The 11,654-nt window shown below is 39.0% G+C and overlaps 1 protein-coding gene and 1 non-coding gene across 2 annotated transcripts; one reads left to right on the top strand and one right to left on the bottom strand.

Moving 5' to 3' along the window:
- The first annotated feature begins 2,496 nt into the window (after positions 1-2,496).
- trnas-aga lies at positions 2,497-2,578 on the top strand. The gene has a single exon. It is a non-coding gene; the product is annotated as a tRNA-Ser (tRNA).
- Positions 2,579-3,283: 705 nt separating this feature from the next.
- LOC121941682 (nucleolar protein 11-like) lies at positions 3,284-11,190 on the bottom strand. Its single transcript, XM_042484512.1, has 12 exons — positions 11,149-11,190; positions 10,558-10,698; positions 9,989-10,112; positions 9,720-9,811; positions 9,140-9,205; positions 8,355-8,539; positions 7,065-7,190; positions 6,037-6,276; positions 5,757-5,835; positions 5,556-5,648; positions 4,417-4,524; positions 3,284-3,875 (listed from the first exon to the last, which is right to left on the bottom strand). The coding sequence occupies exons 1-12, from the start codon at positions 11,188-11,190 to the stop codon at positions 3,762-3,764; spliced, it is 1,410 nt and encodes a 469-aa protein (XP_042340446.1). The 3' UTR covers positions 3,284-3,761.
- Positions 11,191-11,654: the final 464 nt, after the last annotated feature.

The following is an 11,654-nucleotide window of genomic DNA, read 5'->3' as shown; positions in this document are numbered from 1 at the left end:
GGCGGCCTCTCCTTCAAAGTAAAAGCAAAGCGAAACTACTAACTCAAATAATTATTAAATATAAAAAATGTGCAAACAACATAACAAACATATTAAAGCAGACAGTGGTGGATGACGCACCCGAAAGTCACACTTGAGTAAAAGCACATATTACATACCAGAGAATCACTTTGGTAGATGTTGAGGTCACCTGTTGAAATATTACTTGAGTAAAAGATGTAAAGTATCTGATGTATTTATTTATTCATTCAAAAAGATTGTTGTGGGGCGTTTAGCATTTAATGCGTAAGGCTGCTCAAGCGTGAAAGGTGGAGCGAGAGAGGATGATATGCAGCACAGGGGAATCGAACTCGCGTCGGCGAGACGAAGCCTCTGCACCTGTAGCGCCTGATAGCTCAGTTAGTAAAGCAAGTATCTGATATTCAATGCAACGGCATGTCCAGACTTTTATTTATTTATTTATTTTATACTGGTGTGGCCCAACCGCTGCTGCAGACACATGTCCACATAGCTTTAATTTACCATTTTGGAATTTACCTTTGACTCTACTGGCAGAATTTAAGGACAAAATGTAATTTCATTTTTTACACATAGTTGAAAAAAAGACTAATAATTGTACCTTGTATCTTGTTTCCACTCCTACTGTAATTAATACCATTGTAGCGTCTTACGTTCCTGTTTATAGTTTAGATCAAAAGATAAATAGATGTACCAATCACAACACAATAGAGTGACACTACACAAATGTAAAATAAAGCTTCCATACTGCATTAAAGAAACTGTGCCTCCAAATGTATATAGTACAGCAACAAGTATAAAGTGACAAAAAATAAATAAACCTTTGGGAGCAAACACTTGTATCAGTTTATTTATGTGAAATTAGTAAGGCTAGACTCTACTCTGGCACATTAGTGCATCTCGGGTTTAGACTGAATTGCACTTGTAAATGAAAATTCAGTTTACTCATCAAACATTTCGAACTGACTGGGCAGACAGCCAATCATAATGGGGTGGCACTTAGACACTCCCAAGACACGTCCCTGATTTCATGTACTTAAGTACTGAAAGTAAAGGTACAAGTAAATCATTTTTACAAAAAGCAAGTGGTAGGAATTTTGAGAACTATGAAGTTTATGTCTTCATAACATACACCTTAAAAATGGTATGAAACTAAAGTACAGATACTCCCACAAAATACTTAAGTACTGGAATGAAGTATTATTACACCCCTGAAAAGCGGCCCTTTATATAATTAAAATATCGATGTTAAATGCTATTTTGTGGAACATTTAACGCATTTAAACAGGTTTTCAGAATGCCATATTGAAGTGATGTGAGATGGTAGAACAGAGTTGGGAACGGGCACCGTAACGTGACTTTGTTTTCATGTTTAAAATTAAGTTAGGCTATATGATACATCTGTAAAAAAAAAAAAAAAAAAAGGAGGCCGGTTTTGATGAGGTATTCACTCCCTCCTACTCCCTTTCGGACATTAAATACTTATTATTGTTATTGTTATACTTGTTATTTATTATTTATTTAGTTATGTATGACGGGCATTATAGTGTTGTTTTTATAGTGTTGTTTTTCTTCCTTATATCGCATAGTCCCGTTTTATTTGGCATGTTCGAAATAAAGATCTCACCTATCTGTAGCAGATCGGAAGTGCAGTTTTTATCCTAACTTTTTATCTAACTTGACACAAACAGGCCTAAGTGGCTACGAGGTCACGTGACTCACTTTTCTACAATAGACGCAATTGCCGTGCTAGTTCATAAAATTAGTTATCCATGCAAACGCTTTCTGCCAACAGTACTTTTTTGCGCCGTCTAGTCTTGTTGGGTGGCTTTAATCACAGGCGGGTCGGATGTAACTCCATCGTTAATTTTCGGCCATGTCGCCATCGTCGTCACAGCAAAGCCAAGCGAGAAGATAAGTATACGTCCGACATTTAGCTCTATTACACTAACCTAAAGAAGTCGCCATGAAAAGTTAGCTGCCCAAATATTTTCACTCTTAAAATAACAGCTGTAAATAATCCCATACACAAATGCATTCTTTATTACCTTAGAATTAGTTTATACTTTTTCTGCGGAGGAACCTGGCTCCATTTTCGGTCAGAACTCTGAACTCTATCAGGAGCTGCTGCTGATCAAAACCTGTGCTAGAATCTAATGTGAGTGTAGCTGGATCACAAAAGAATAGCAATACAAGTGCAGTCGCGTCTCCGTTCACAATTTTTTAAATAGCACTCTCTGGGTTTGACTTAATGAGTTATATCAATTTTGGCATTCATCTTTGCTGTTGTTGCGCTTTTCTTATTAGGCAGGTAGCTACTTCACCAATAGCCTACACAGCACACAACCCAGGCTGCTGTATAAGCCAGCCACATTGTCGATACTGGCAGGATCGCATTACGATAACATAATTATTCATATCCGAAGTCATCATGATTTGATATGATTATAAAGGCACATAGTCACATGTAGGGGACCAGTTGTCGTGGCCGAGTGGTTAAGGCGATGGACTAGAAATCCATTGGGGTCTCCCCGCGCAGGTTCGAATCCTGCCGACAACGAAGTGTTTTTGTTTTTGTTTTTGATCGAAAAACAGAGGGTTTTGATTCCTAACAACCCTAACCAATCTCACGCCCCTTGCCTAAACCTAACCAATCAGAACGACGACGGTATTTACAACTAGCCAATCACAGAGCGAGTAGGGCGGGCCATTAGCGTAGGAAACGTAAATTCGCACGGCCAAGCACCAGGTGGGTTTGTATTTATGTATTCATTCAAAAAAGATTGTTGTGGAGCGTTTAGCATTTATTGCGTAAGGCTGCTTAAGCGTGAAAGGTGGAGAGAGAGAGAGAGGATGAGACTCGAATCCGGCCGACAACGAAATATTTTTGTTTTTGTTTTTGATCGAAAAACAGAGGGTTTTGATTCCTAATAACCCTAACCAATCTCACGCCCCTTGCCTAAACCTAACCAATCAGAACGGCGACGGTATCGACAACTAGCCAATCAGAGCGAGTAGGGCGGACCATTAGCGTAGGAAACGTAAATTCGCACGGCCAAGCACCAGGTGTGTTTGTATGGAAAGTATGAAGTCTAATTGACCACTATGCGTTAACTGCCTTACACCAGCTAAATTTGCCTACAATAATATATTTAAATACAAATAAGTAAAAGCGGCCAGAAAACATGACGAACAGCACTAACGTCTGTGCATCTTGTAATTATTCACAGGTATTAAATACCACACAAAAAGGGACAAGCATGGATTTGCAGTTTTCTCATAATTATCTGTATTGAAAATAAAATGCTCTCCTGTTGAAAATCCAGTACAAAGTCACAGCTGACAGAAACAGCCATTCACTCTCAAATGTGTGGAGCCCCATAATATGACTGCTCTATTAAAACTTGCATTGCATTTGTATGCATTTAACACACTCGCTATTAATCAGTATGACATTGAGCAGACTGACTATTCTGTTAATATAGTTTGCATGACAAAAAAACAATTTTTCATAACCTTAAACACATTTACAGAGTTCAAAGGCTTCTGTAACCTCTTCAATGCCTAAGTTACACCAACTACTCATATGCATCTTGATGTGTATGCATCTTAATGCGTAACATCTGTGCCCAAGAGCAATTCGTACTGTTCCATTTGGGACAAATACATTACCATGAAACCACTACACGTTTAAAACTGAAATGACACAATATATTCAATGATTTATTAAAAGTATACACGTTCTAAAACAGCTCAATGACTTCAATAGAGTATTGCCCGACATCCTTCTTTGTCTTCATCTTATTGAGCTCTTGAAGGCTTCCCTCAATCTTTCCAAGCTCAGAAACCAGTCTCACCTGTGGACACAAAAGAAGGAATTTCAGTGAAAATTTATTCTCTTGGATAACTTTTCTGCTGTAGCGGTTTTTCTGATGAGCTGCAGTGATCTACAGGCTGTTTCAATTTCAATTTTATTTATAAAGCCCATTATCACAAAACAAAGTTTGCCTCAGAGGGCTTTACATTATACGACATCCCTCTGCCCTTAGACCCTCACATCGTCTAAGGAAAAACTCCCCCCAAAAAAAACCTGTAGCTTGGGGGAAAAAATGGTAGAAACCTCAGGAAGAGCGACTAAGGAGGGATCCCTCTTCCAGGTCAGACAGATGTGCAATAGATGTCGTAAATAACAATTAAATTACAGTAATGACAAAGAGAAAACTGTTAAATACAGTTGCTTTAGCTTCGGCCCACAACCAATCCCTGGACATTATAAACCATATATTATATACTATATTATAACCATGATGATAAAATCACACCAAATGCTCATTTGTTTTACAGAATATTTAACCTGCAGCTACAAAGCAGACAAAAGACAGCAAGACTGTTTGGTACCTGAGACTTAACAAATTTGTGCAGGTTCAGCAGTAAGCCTTTGGCCTCTGGAGTCATCACGAGCACTGTGAAGTGGGCGTCAAGCAGCAAGCATACCCAATCCATGATCTGCAATCAAATGCATAGGAAAGCTGAGTTAACCCTTTAAAAGGCATTGTAACCACACAGCTGACATGTTTTGTGATCATATTGCTTTACTAAAAACTTGGTCAAACCCAATTTCATTTTATACAGATGTTTTTACAATGCATTTAAATAGTTTTATTATAGTGTTATTCTGTTCAGTTCTATTTTTATTATATTAAATTGACTGTTATTTTCTACCATACATTTTAAACTGATTTTGTCACTAGATTCATTACTATTTGTAATTTTTTTCTTCTTATATTTATTCTATTTCTTTATTTGATGAAGTTACTTTTATTTTAAGATTTTTATTATATAACATTGACTTTTTTACCACATATTTCATACGGAATTTTTACTGGATTCATTTTTATTGTATCTATTAATTTTTATGTTTACTGTATGAAGTTACTTATATTTTCTGACTTCTGTTACATTATATTGACTTTTGCACTTCTTACAATGCACTATTCTAAGATTTTTTCTAATAAATTGATGCATTTTGGTAACAGTCCATGGTCTATAATGTATAATTTTTTGCGAAGGCATTTCTTAAGTGTGACTGTTAAAGGGTTTTGATAATAGAATTCTTTTCAAACTGTAATGACCTCATGGTAGCATCCCACCGTTTCTTTAAGACCATTTTAAGGTAAAAAAAATAATAAAATAAAAAAAATAACATAGTTTAGTGGGAATTCTGAAAATCACAATTCCAGTGCTTTTACATGTTTGTTGCATAATACAAGTTTGTAAAAACTGTTGCAAAAAGTCTCCATCTTTTTATGCTGTGTCAATGCACTGTGGCTGAACTTGATTAAAACAGACCGCACACAGTTCAGGTCAGAATGTGACTCTGACATCAACCATGTCTGTATTATTCCACAATCTGTCAGCAAAATATTTTTTCCGCCTCCGGAACTTGTCACTTAATGTGTCCCGGTGAGACAGATACAAGCTGAGCCAATATGTCAAGTGTGGCCACCCTAATTATCTCGTTAGATGCTGACACCGACCTGAGTTAGACTTGGTGATCTCAATCCGTGCATTTGTGGGAAAGCATCCTGGGAATATTTTAGGTAGAGGAACTGCAGGTACTGGAGGAAAAGCTGATTGGAGAGAACATGCATCTAGTTAGTGTTTTGAAAATGTGCAGTGGGTATGGCTGCCTGTTTTATTTTTAGAGATGTGGCAAAAAATAACCAGCTGTTACTCACAACAACCTGCTGGGAGGTAAGATCTTTCAGGTGTGGGAGGAGGAAAGAGTCGCTGTACGCCGTCTGCAGGACCTCATTTCTGTGCAGCTTGAGTTAAGAACTAATACATAGCAAATTCAAATCACTCAACACAAAAAAGGTTGCCATTATGCTATCTAACCTTTAAATATAACGTGTTACTGACACAAAAAAAGTAAGCATCTGCTTCATCGTGAACAACAAAATGTCACAGAATGGTAAAAAAATATTGTGTCTGAGTGACAGCGCACTGGCAGGATACAGTAGAACAGCTTTGTGTAACCCCACTGGACAGATTTGTTCTGTTGAAGTCGAGGTCTTTTCTTTGTCTTCCGCTCTGGTGCCACCTCCACTGACGCTGTCTGAATGCTCCATGTCAACCAAGGTGGGGCTGAAACCATTCTGCAAAGCAGCCGGCCCACGCTCTCTGGCCATTAGAGTTTCCATGAAGGAGACACTGTCAGGCTCCAGGCTCACTTTCTCTGCATCGACGTCTGGCATACTGCAAGACCAGGGTATAGTAACACACTGTTTATTTGTTCCTTTTTTACATTTTACATGACACTGAATCAGGCAAATGATCAGATTTTTGACCTGCTAAATCACAAAAATATGTTACTTTAGTGCCCCACAGTGGTAGTATCAAAACAACATCAATTTACACCGGTATTACAGTTTAAATTCTCAATCTCAACCCATGCCCGACCGGTCGGGTTCAGGCAGTAAATGTGCGCTGATTGGCCGGGTCTGGTAGGGCTGAGAATAAAAATAAAGGGGAAAAAAAACACATTGTTTTTCAAAGTAAATAAATAAAACAAAATCATAAGAGAACACTCTGAACATAATTTATGTAAGAATAATTCAGTAAAAATGTAAATACAACATATATTAGCCTGTATTGATTGACAGAGTGATTGACTGATTGATTGATATCAATGGACATCAGAGGGAGCAGCAACCATCCCTCCCAACCGAAGCAGGGAGCTTCTCTGGCGGGGAAATACAGCGAGGAGTCAGTGATCCACTGAGTTGGTTCATTTTCCACTGGTTAGCTCGCCACACTGCTGGTGTGTCCCTGGCGTTAGAAGCCGATTAGAGCTTTTTTAAGGAGGTCAGGCTTGGTCGGGCTCAGGGTCAGTATTTTATGTAATGATATCGGACGGGCGGGGTGTGGGATTCAACTCACATGGATCGGTTTGGTTCAGGTTTTAGTTCAGGTTTTGGCCTGTTGAGAACTCTACTTACAGTGTTTATTGAAGGGGTTGTGTACTTGAGAACCATCAGTTTTACCTGATAAAGGCCTTCAGGCAGGCACAGGTGATAGCCTCGGGGATGTCAGGGAAGAACTGCAGGCAGAGCTGACACAGAAAGTAGTCCTTCCTCTCCAGGGCCAGAAGCACAAGGTCAGGACACACACTGTGGAGGGCCATGATGAAAAATGGTCACATTCAACAGAAATAACACTGGTTGATCTTCTGTACTAAATTATGACATTTGCATTCAAATTCTGGTTTAGAAATACATTCTGCACACTGAATATCGATTTAACAGTTTTGACAGTCGATATTTCAGCTCTGAGTTACTTTCACATTGAAGATTCTGTATGCGACATTCAGAGGATTCATATCGCAGCAAACTATTTGCCTGCTTGTTGTGTAAGTGCCCTGATCTCAGCTTCTTTGTTTGTTGTGTTTAACAGTCTGACTGCACGTTCGTGTTAGTGCATGCAAGTCTCTGTGTGTATCCTATTGACCAACTACTCGCCATTCTGCACTGCCCTCATGCAGCGTTTACCACTAAACTCAGGATGGCGTTGTCACAGACGTGTAGCACGAACCCTCTGATTCCCCCGGTTAACTGTGTCAGCGCTGTGGCTGTTGTCAGTGCTGTATTTTGAGTTGGCACTATTAGCTGCTGGCTGCCTGCTCAGCCACCTCCATGTTGAGAACTGTGTGTAGATAATCCTGCCCCCAACTTTAATTTGTGTACACAAGCCACCTTTTTTCGCCCTCAAATACTTGTTTTTTACATTTAGATGGGCAGAGGATGCATTCAAAAGCGAGAGAAACGCTGCTACGACGCTCAAGCATTCCCGAGCACCTGTTTTTAATGACAAGACGGCTACATTCTGAAATAAAAAGAGTTCAACATTTGGAAAGCAATAGCATGCACCGCATGTCATGTGACATGGAACAACAAATCACAGCCGGCAGTCTCTTTCTTCTGTAAATATCAGTCAGTGGTAAATATGGAGGGGGTACTGATCACTTTATTGTGGAGGAACACAGAGCTTTACACCTGCCCCAAAGAGAATATACTACACCTAATAAACAACACCTGGAAGAAATTTAGCTCTACACGCAGGGTTTCTAGTAAGTAGGCTTTGATACAGTGCTGATTATGGTCACTTAGCAACCTCATACGCAGCCTGCATCCTGCTCTTGAAGTTCTCAGAGTAAGCACAGGAGTAGCACCCAGCGTGTGTCCCAGCTTTAAATCATACATATTCTCTGAATGTCACATACCTCTCCTTTAAAGAAATACAATATCACCTGGGTTCTGTTGCCATCCCTTACTGACCTGTGGCAGAGGCAGCGAGTGTGCACCAGCTGTGCCAGGCTGCTGGGGGTGTAGAAGGCTGGATCTTCAAGACTCCGGGACACAAGAGTTGATGCTAGCTGTCCCACTGAGGGCTGCAGGTCCTGGATGTCTGTCCTTGAGAGGAGCACTTCCACCTCTTTCTGGACCTCTTCTACTGATGCCGTCTGGAGGAGGACATTTAAATATTTCATTTATCTTATTGTTAGTCTATAAAAATCAGTTTTCCCAGGCATTTTCATGGACAAAATTTCAAAACTTTTCCGTGACTTATCAAGGACCCATATTTTTTTTTCTTGCCCTTCTTGCCAGGTGCTTTCAAATATATTAAATGCTCGATGTAGAACTTCATTCAAACATATTTTTGAAGCACTGGCATACATGGAGAGAGAGAGGAAATGCAAAAAAAAAGAAAAAAGAAAAAGAAATGTATGTGATGGTAAACAAATGGTCACACGTCAACACATATTAGAGCTACGTTACACCAACAACTTCAGAAAATACATTTGTTGTTATGTTTCATCATCTGGAAGAGTATCTACTGAAGATTACTGTAAAAAGATCCAATACACACAACAAAATTTCATGACTTTTCAAAAAATGATTTTTACTAATTCCATGACTTCTCTAGGCCTGGAAAACGTGATTGTGAAATTCCCTGACTTCTTCACGTTTTCCACGATCGTGGGAACCCTGAAATATTCATTTTTTGTCAATGCTGTTTCAGTATTTTGCAGGAGAGACATTAAAAATATATATTTTTTTACCTTGATGAGCTCCAGAACTTGCTCATTTGTGAAAGTAGGTGCTGCCTGGCTCTTACGGGTTGTTCTCTGTGTGGAAAGAGAAAAAAAAAATCAAAACAAAGATGACACCACTGACAGGAGCATTACTGGACCATTACTCTTTAGGTAACGTTACATTCAAACATACACAGAACTTTAAACGGCAAAAGCAGTGAACTGCTAATTTGCAAAAAGTGTTTCACAAGTGGGTGCATGTTAATTCAGGAATTTTATGAGCTGTTTTGTGATACAGACTTCTTTACATACTAATTTAGATTACCATCATAGATAAATCTACTAATAAACAATACAGTGGCCCTGTAGTATTATGAATTTTCCTCTTACCACAAGACAAAATCTTATACGTTTTGTGAACAATGTAACTACTGTAAATGACTACTTCATATGGAGCTAGTGTCAATTAGCCGTTGATCTGGGAAACACTGTAAGCAAAAGCAACGGTGTGTGGGACTGATGCACCAGCAATTCATACAGCAGCTGTTGAGCCTCTTTCCATCTGTGAAACTTTTCTTATATTGTCATGAAAATGTCTCCAACATACCGTCTTCCTGGTCTCCACTGTCCGGGAGGGATGAGCTTTCTCTTCATGCAGAATGTTATTCCAAGACGGTACAGAAGTGGGAGCTTTGGACTCTTAAGCAGCAGGAAAAAAAACCCACACTGAACTGAGTGAACATGCACATTTTTGCAGTATTATTTATAAAGACTAAATTAGTGTTATCGGGCATCAAAATTTTCTGTTTAATTTATGTCTTTCGCATAAAGTTTGGATTGCTGCAGGAGCACTACTACGAATTCCCTTTAGCTCACCTTCAGTCTTGACCTGCCTTAGTTTTCCCAGAGCAGAGGCCAGGTTAGATTTGGGGCACTCATATGGAATAACAGAGAGCGTTTTCCCGTGTGGGATGAACAACTTGTTTGAATAACTCCACAGCTGAATCAAAGAGAGAGGAAAAAAGGTGAACACAAACAGAAATTAATGGCACATAGTTTAACAGCGTGCACTTGTAAACTAGCCCAACTCGTCTATTTATGCATCAATATTAAGATTGTAAACTGCCATTAAGTTGTGAGGAGGGACAGTGAGCCCCGTCACAGTGGAGAGCAGACACAATGCTCTACCAAAGTCATACAGTCCTCCATCAGCACCCAGCAGCTGGAAGGACAGGGAACTTTGGCCTGCAGTACTAAGAACACTGAGGGAAGCATGAGTGGGCGGTGGGTGCGTACTTCTAACCTCAGCAACATAAGCTCATGTACACACTGGCGATTAAGCTAAAAAAAAAATAATTAACAGTATATTGATTCATTCACTGATATTATAACAGAAATGCTAGAGAACAATTTGCTTTGCACTTCATACACCAAAGCATTCCTACCTGTCCGTAGATTTTACCCGCCATCTCTTTCCCTGCCTGGAGCGTCTGGAAATTGGTATTCCAGATGCAGAGGAAGTCTGAAAAATCAAAGACAGAGAGCCATTCAAGAACCACACACACACACACACACCCACACACACACTTGCGTCAGATACTGAAGTCACATAGCTGCAGGTCATCATTCTTGTGTATTTATTCTAAAAAACAAGCCCCACATGTCAAAATTAATGCAATTAATTTAAATGATAGCCTTGTATCTATTTTAACTCTAAAAGTTTGTCCATGAATTTATTTTAGTTTAAAAAGAAAACAAATTTTCCTGTCATTTCCCCACAGGACAAGAAAACAAATTCAGACCAGTCAGTGATTAAAAAAAAAACAAAAAACACAACAACAACTATAGCCTTATAAGAAATGCCTGCCTGCACATTCTCACTATTTTTTAAAAAGATGTGTTTTTTTTGGCATTTTCACTGTAATTGGACAATTAACACTGTGACAGTATAGAGGCAGACTAGAAACAGGGGTAATGAGAGAGAGCTATGAAATGCAACAAAGATCCCACAGTTGAACCCAGGACACTGCAATTACATGGCAGAGCAGTATCCATGTAACTATCAGGGTGCCCCCCATTCTGATTACTGAGTTTAGATTTTGTCAATGTAAAAAAAACAACAAATAAATAAAAACAACTTAGGTGTGAAGGGTTTGGGTAGATGTTTAATTTCTTGTGCAGTTCTTGCGCACTGCTCTTTGCACTATGTATATAGTTTTATTCTGTCATTATGTGCACTATGTGCATTGTCTTGTTTTTCTTACCTGTTTGTTGTTGTTGAGCGGAGCACTGTTACGAACAGAATTTCCCTTGGGATGAATAAAGTATTCTGATTCTGATTCTGATTGATTTATATTTTCGTACTATTAGTTGCAATCTGCAAGCTCATCATTAGATGTCACTATACTGCACACACTAGACCTTATAGACTGCCCAAGCAGAGATGTGTTTTATTCAATTTAATGTGTGTGCAATGCTAACCCCAATTGTGTTATATTGTGCTTATATTTTCCTCTTTTTCTGTTTTTTGTCATGTTTTTAT

This window comes from Plectropomus leopardus, chromosome 4, assembly GCF_008729295.1.
Source record: "Plectropomus leopardus isolate mb chromosome 4, YSFRI_Pleo_2.0, whole genome shotgun sequence".
In the NCBI taxonomy this organism is placed as follows: Eukaryota; Metazoa; Chordata; class Actinopteri; order Perciformes; family Serranidae; genus Plectropomus; species Plectropomus leopardus.
The sequence above is the reverse complement of the archived record's forward strand: the minus strand, read 5'-3'. Positions and strand labels throughout refer to the sequence as shown.

What these genes read in the sequence shown, in the direction of transcription:
- LOC121941682 (XM_042484512.1), bottom strand. Translation starts at nt 11,190, where the DNA reads ATGGGGGGCACCCTGATAGTTACATGGATACTGCTCTGCCAT. An exon ending in ACTCGCTGCCTCTGCCACAG is followed by an intron (nt 7,191 to 8,354) that starts GTCAGTAAGGGA and finishes GGCCCTCCACAG; the next exon opens with TGTGTGTCCTGACCTTGTGC. An exon ending in ACAAATTTGTTAAGTCTCAG is followed by an intron (nt 3,876 to 4,416) that starts GTACCAAACAGT and finishes TTGTGTCCACAG; the next exon opens with GTGAGACTGGTTTCTGAGCT.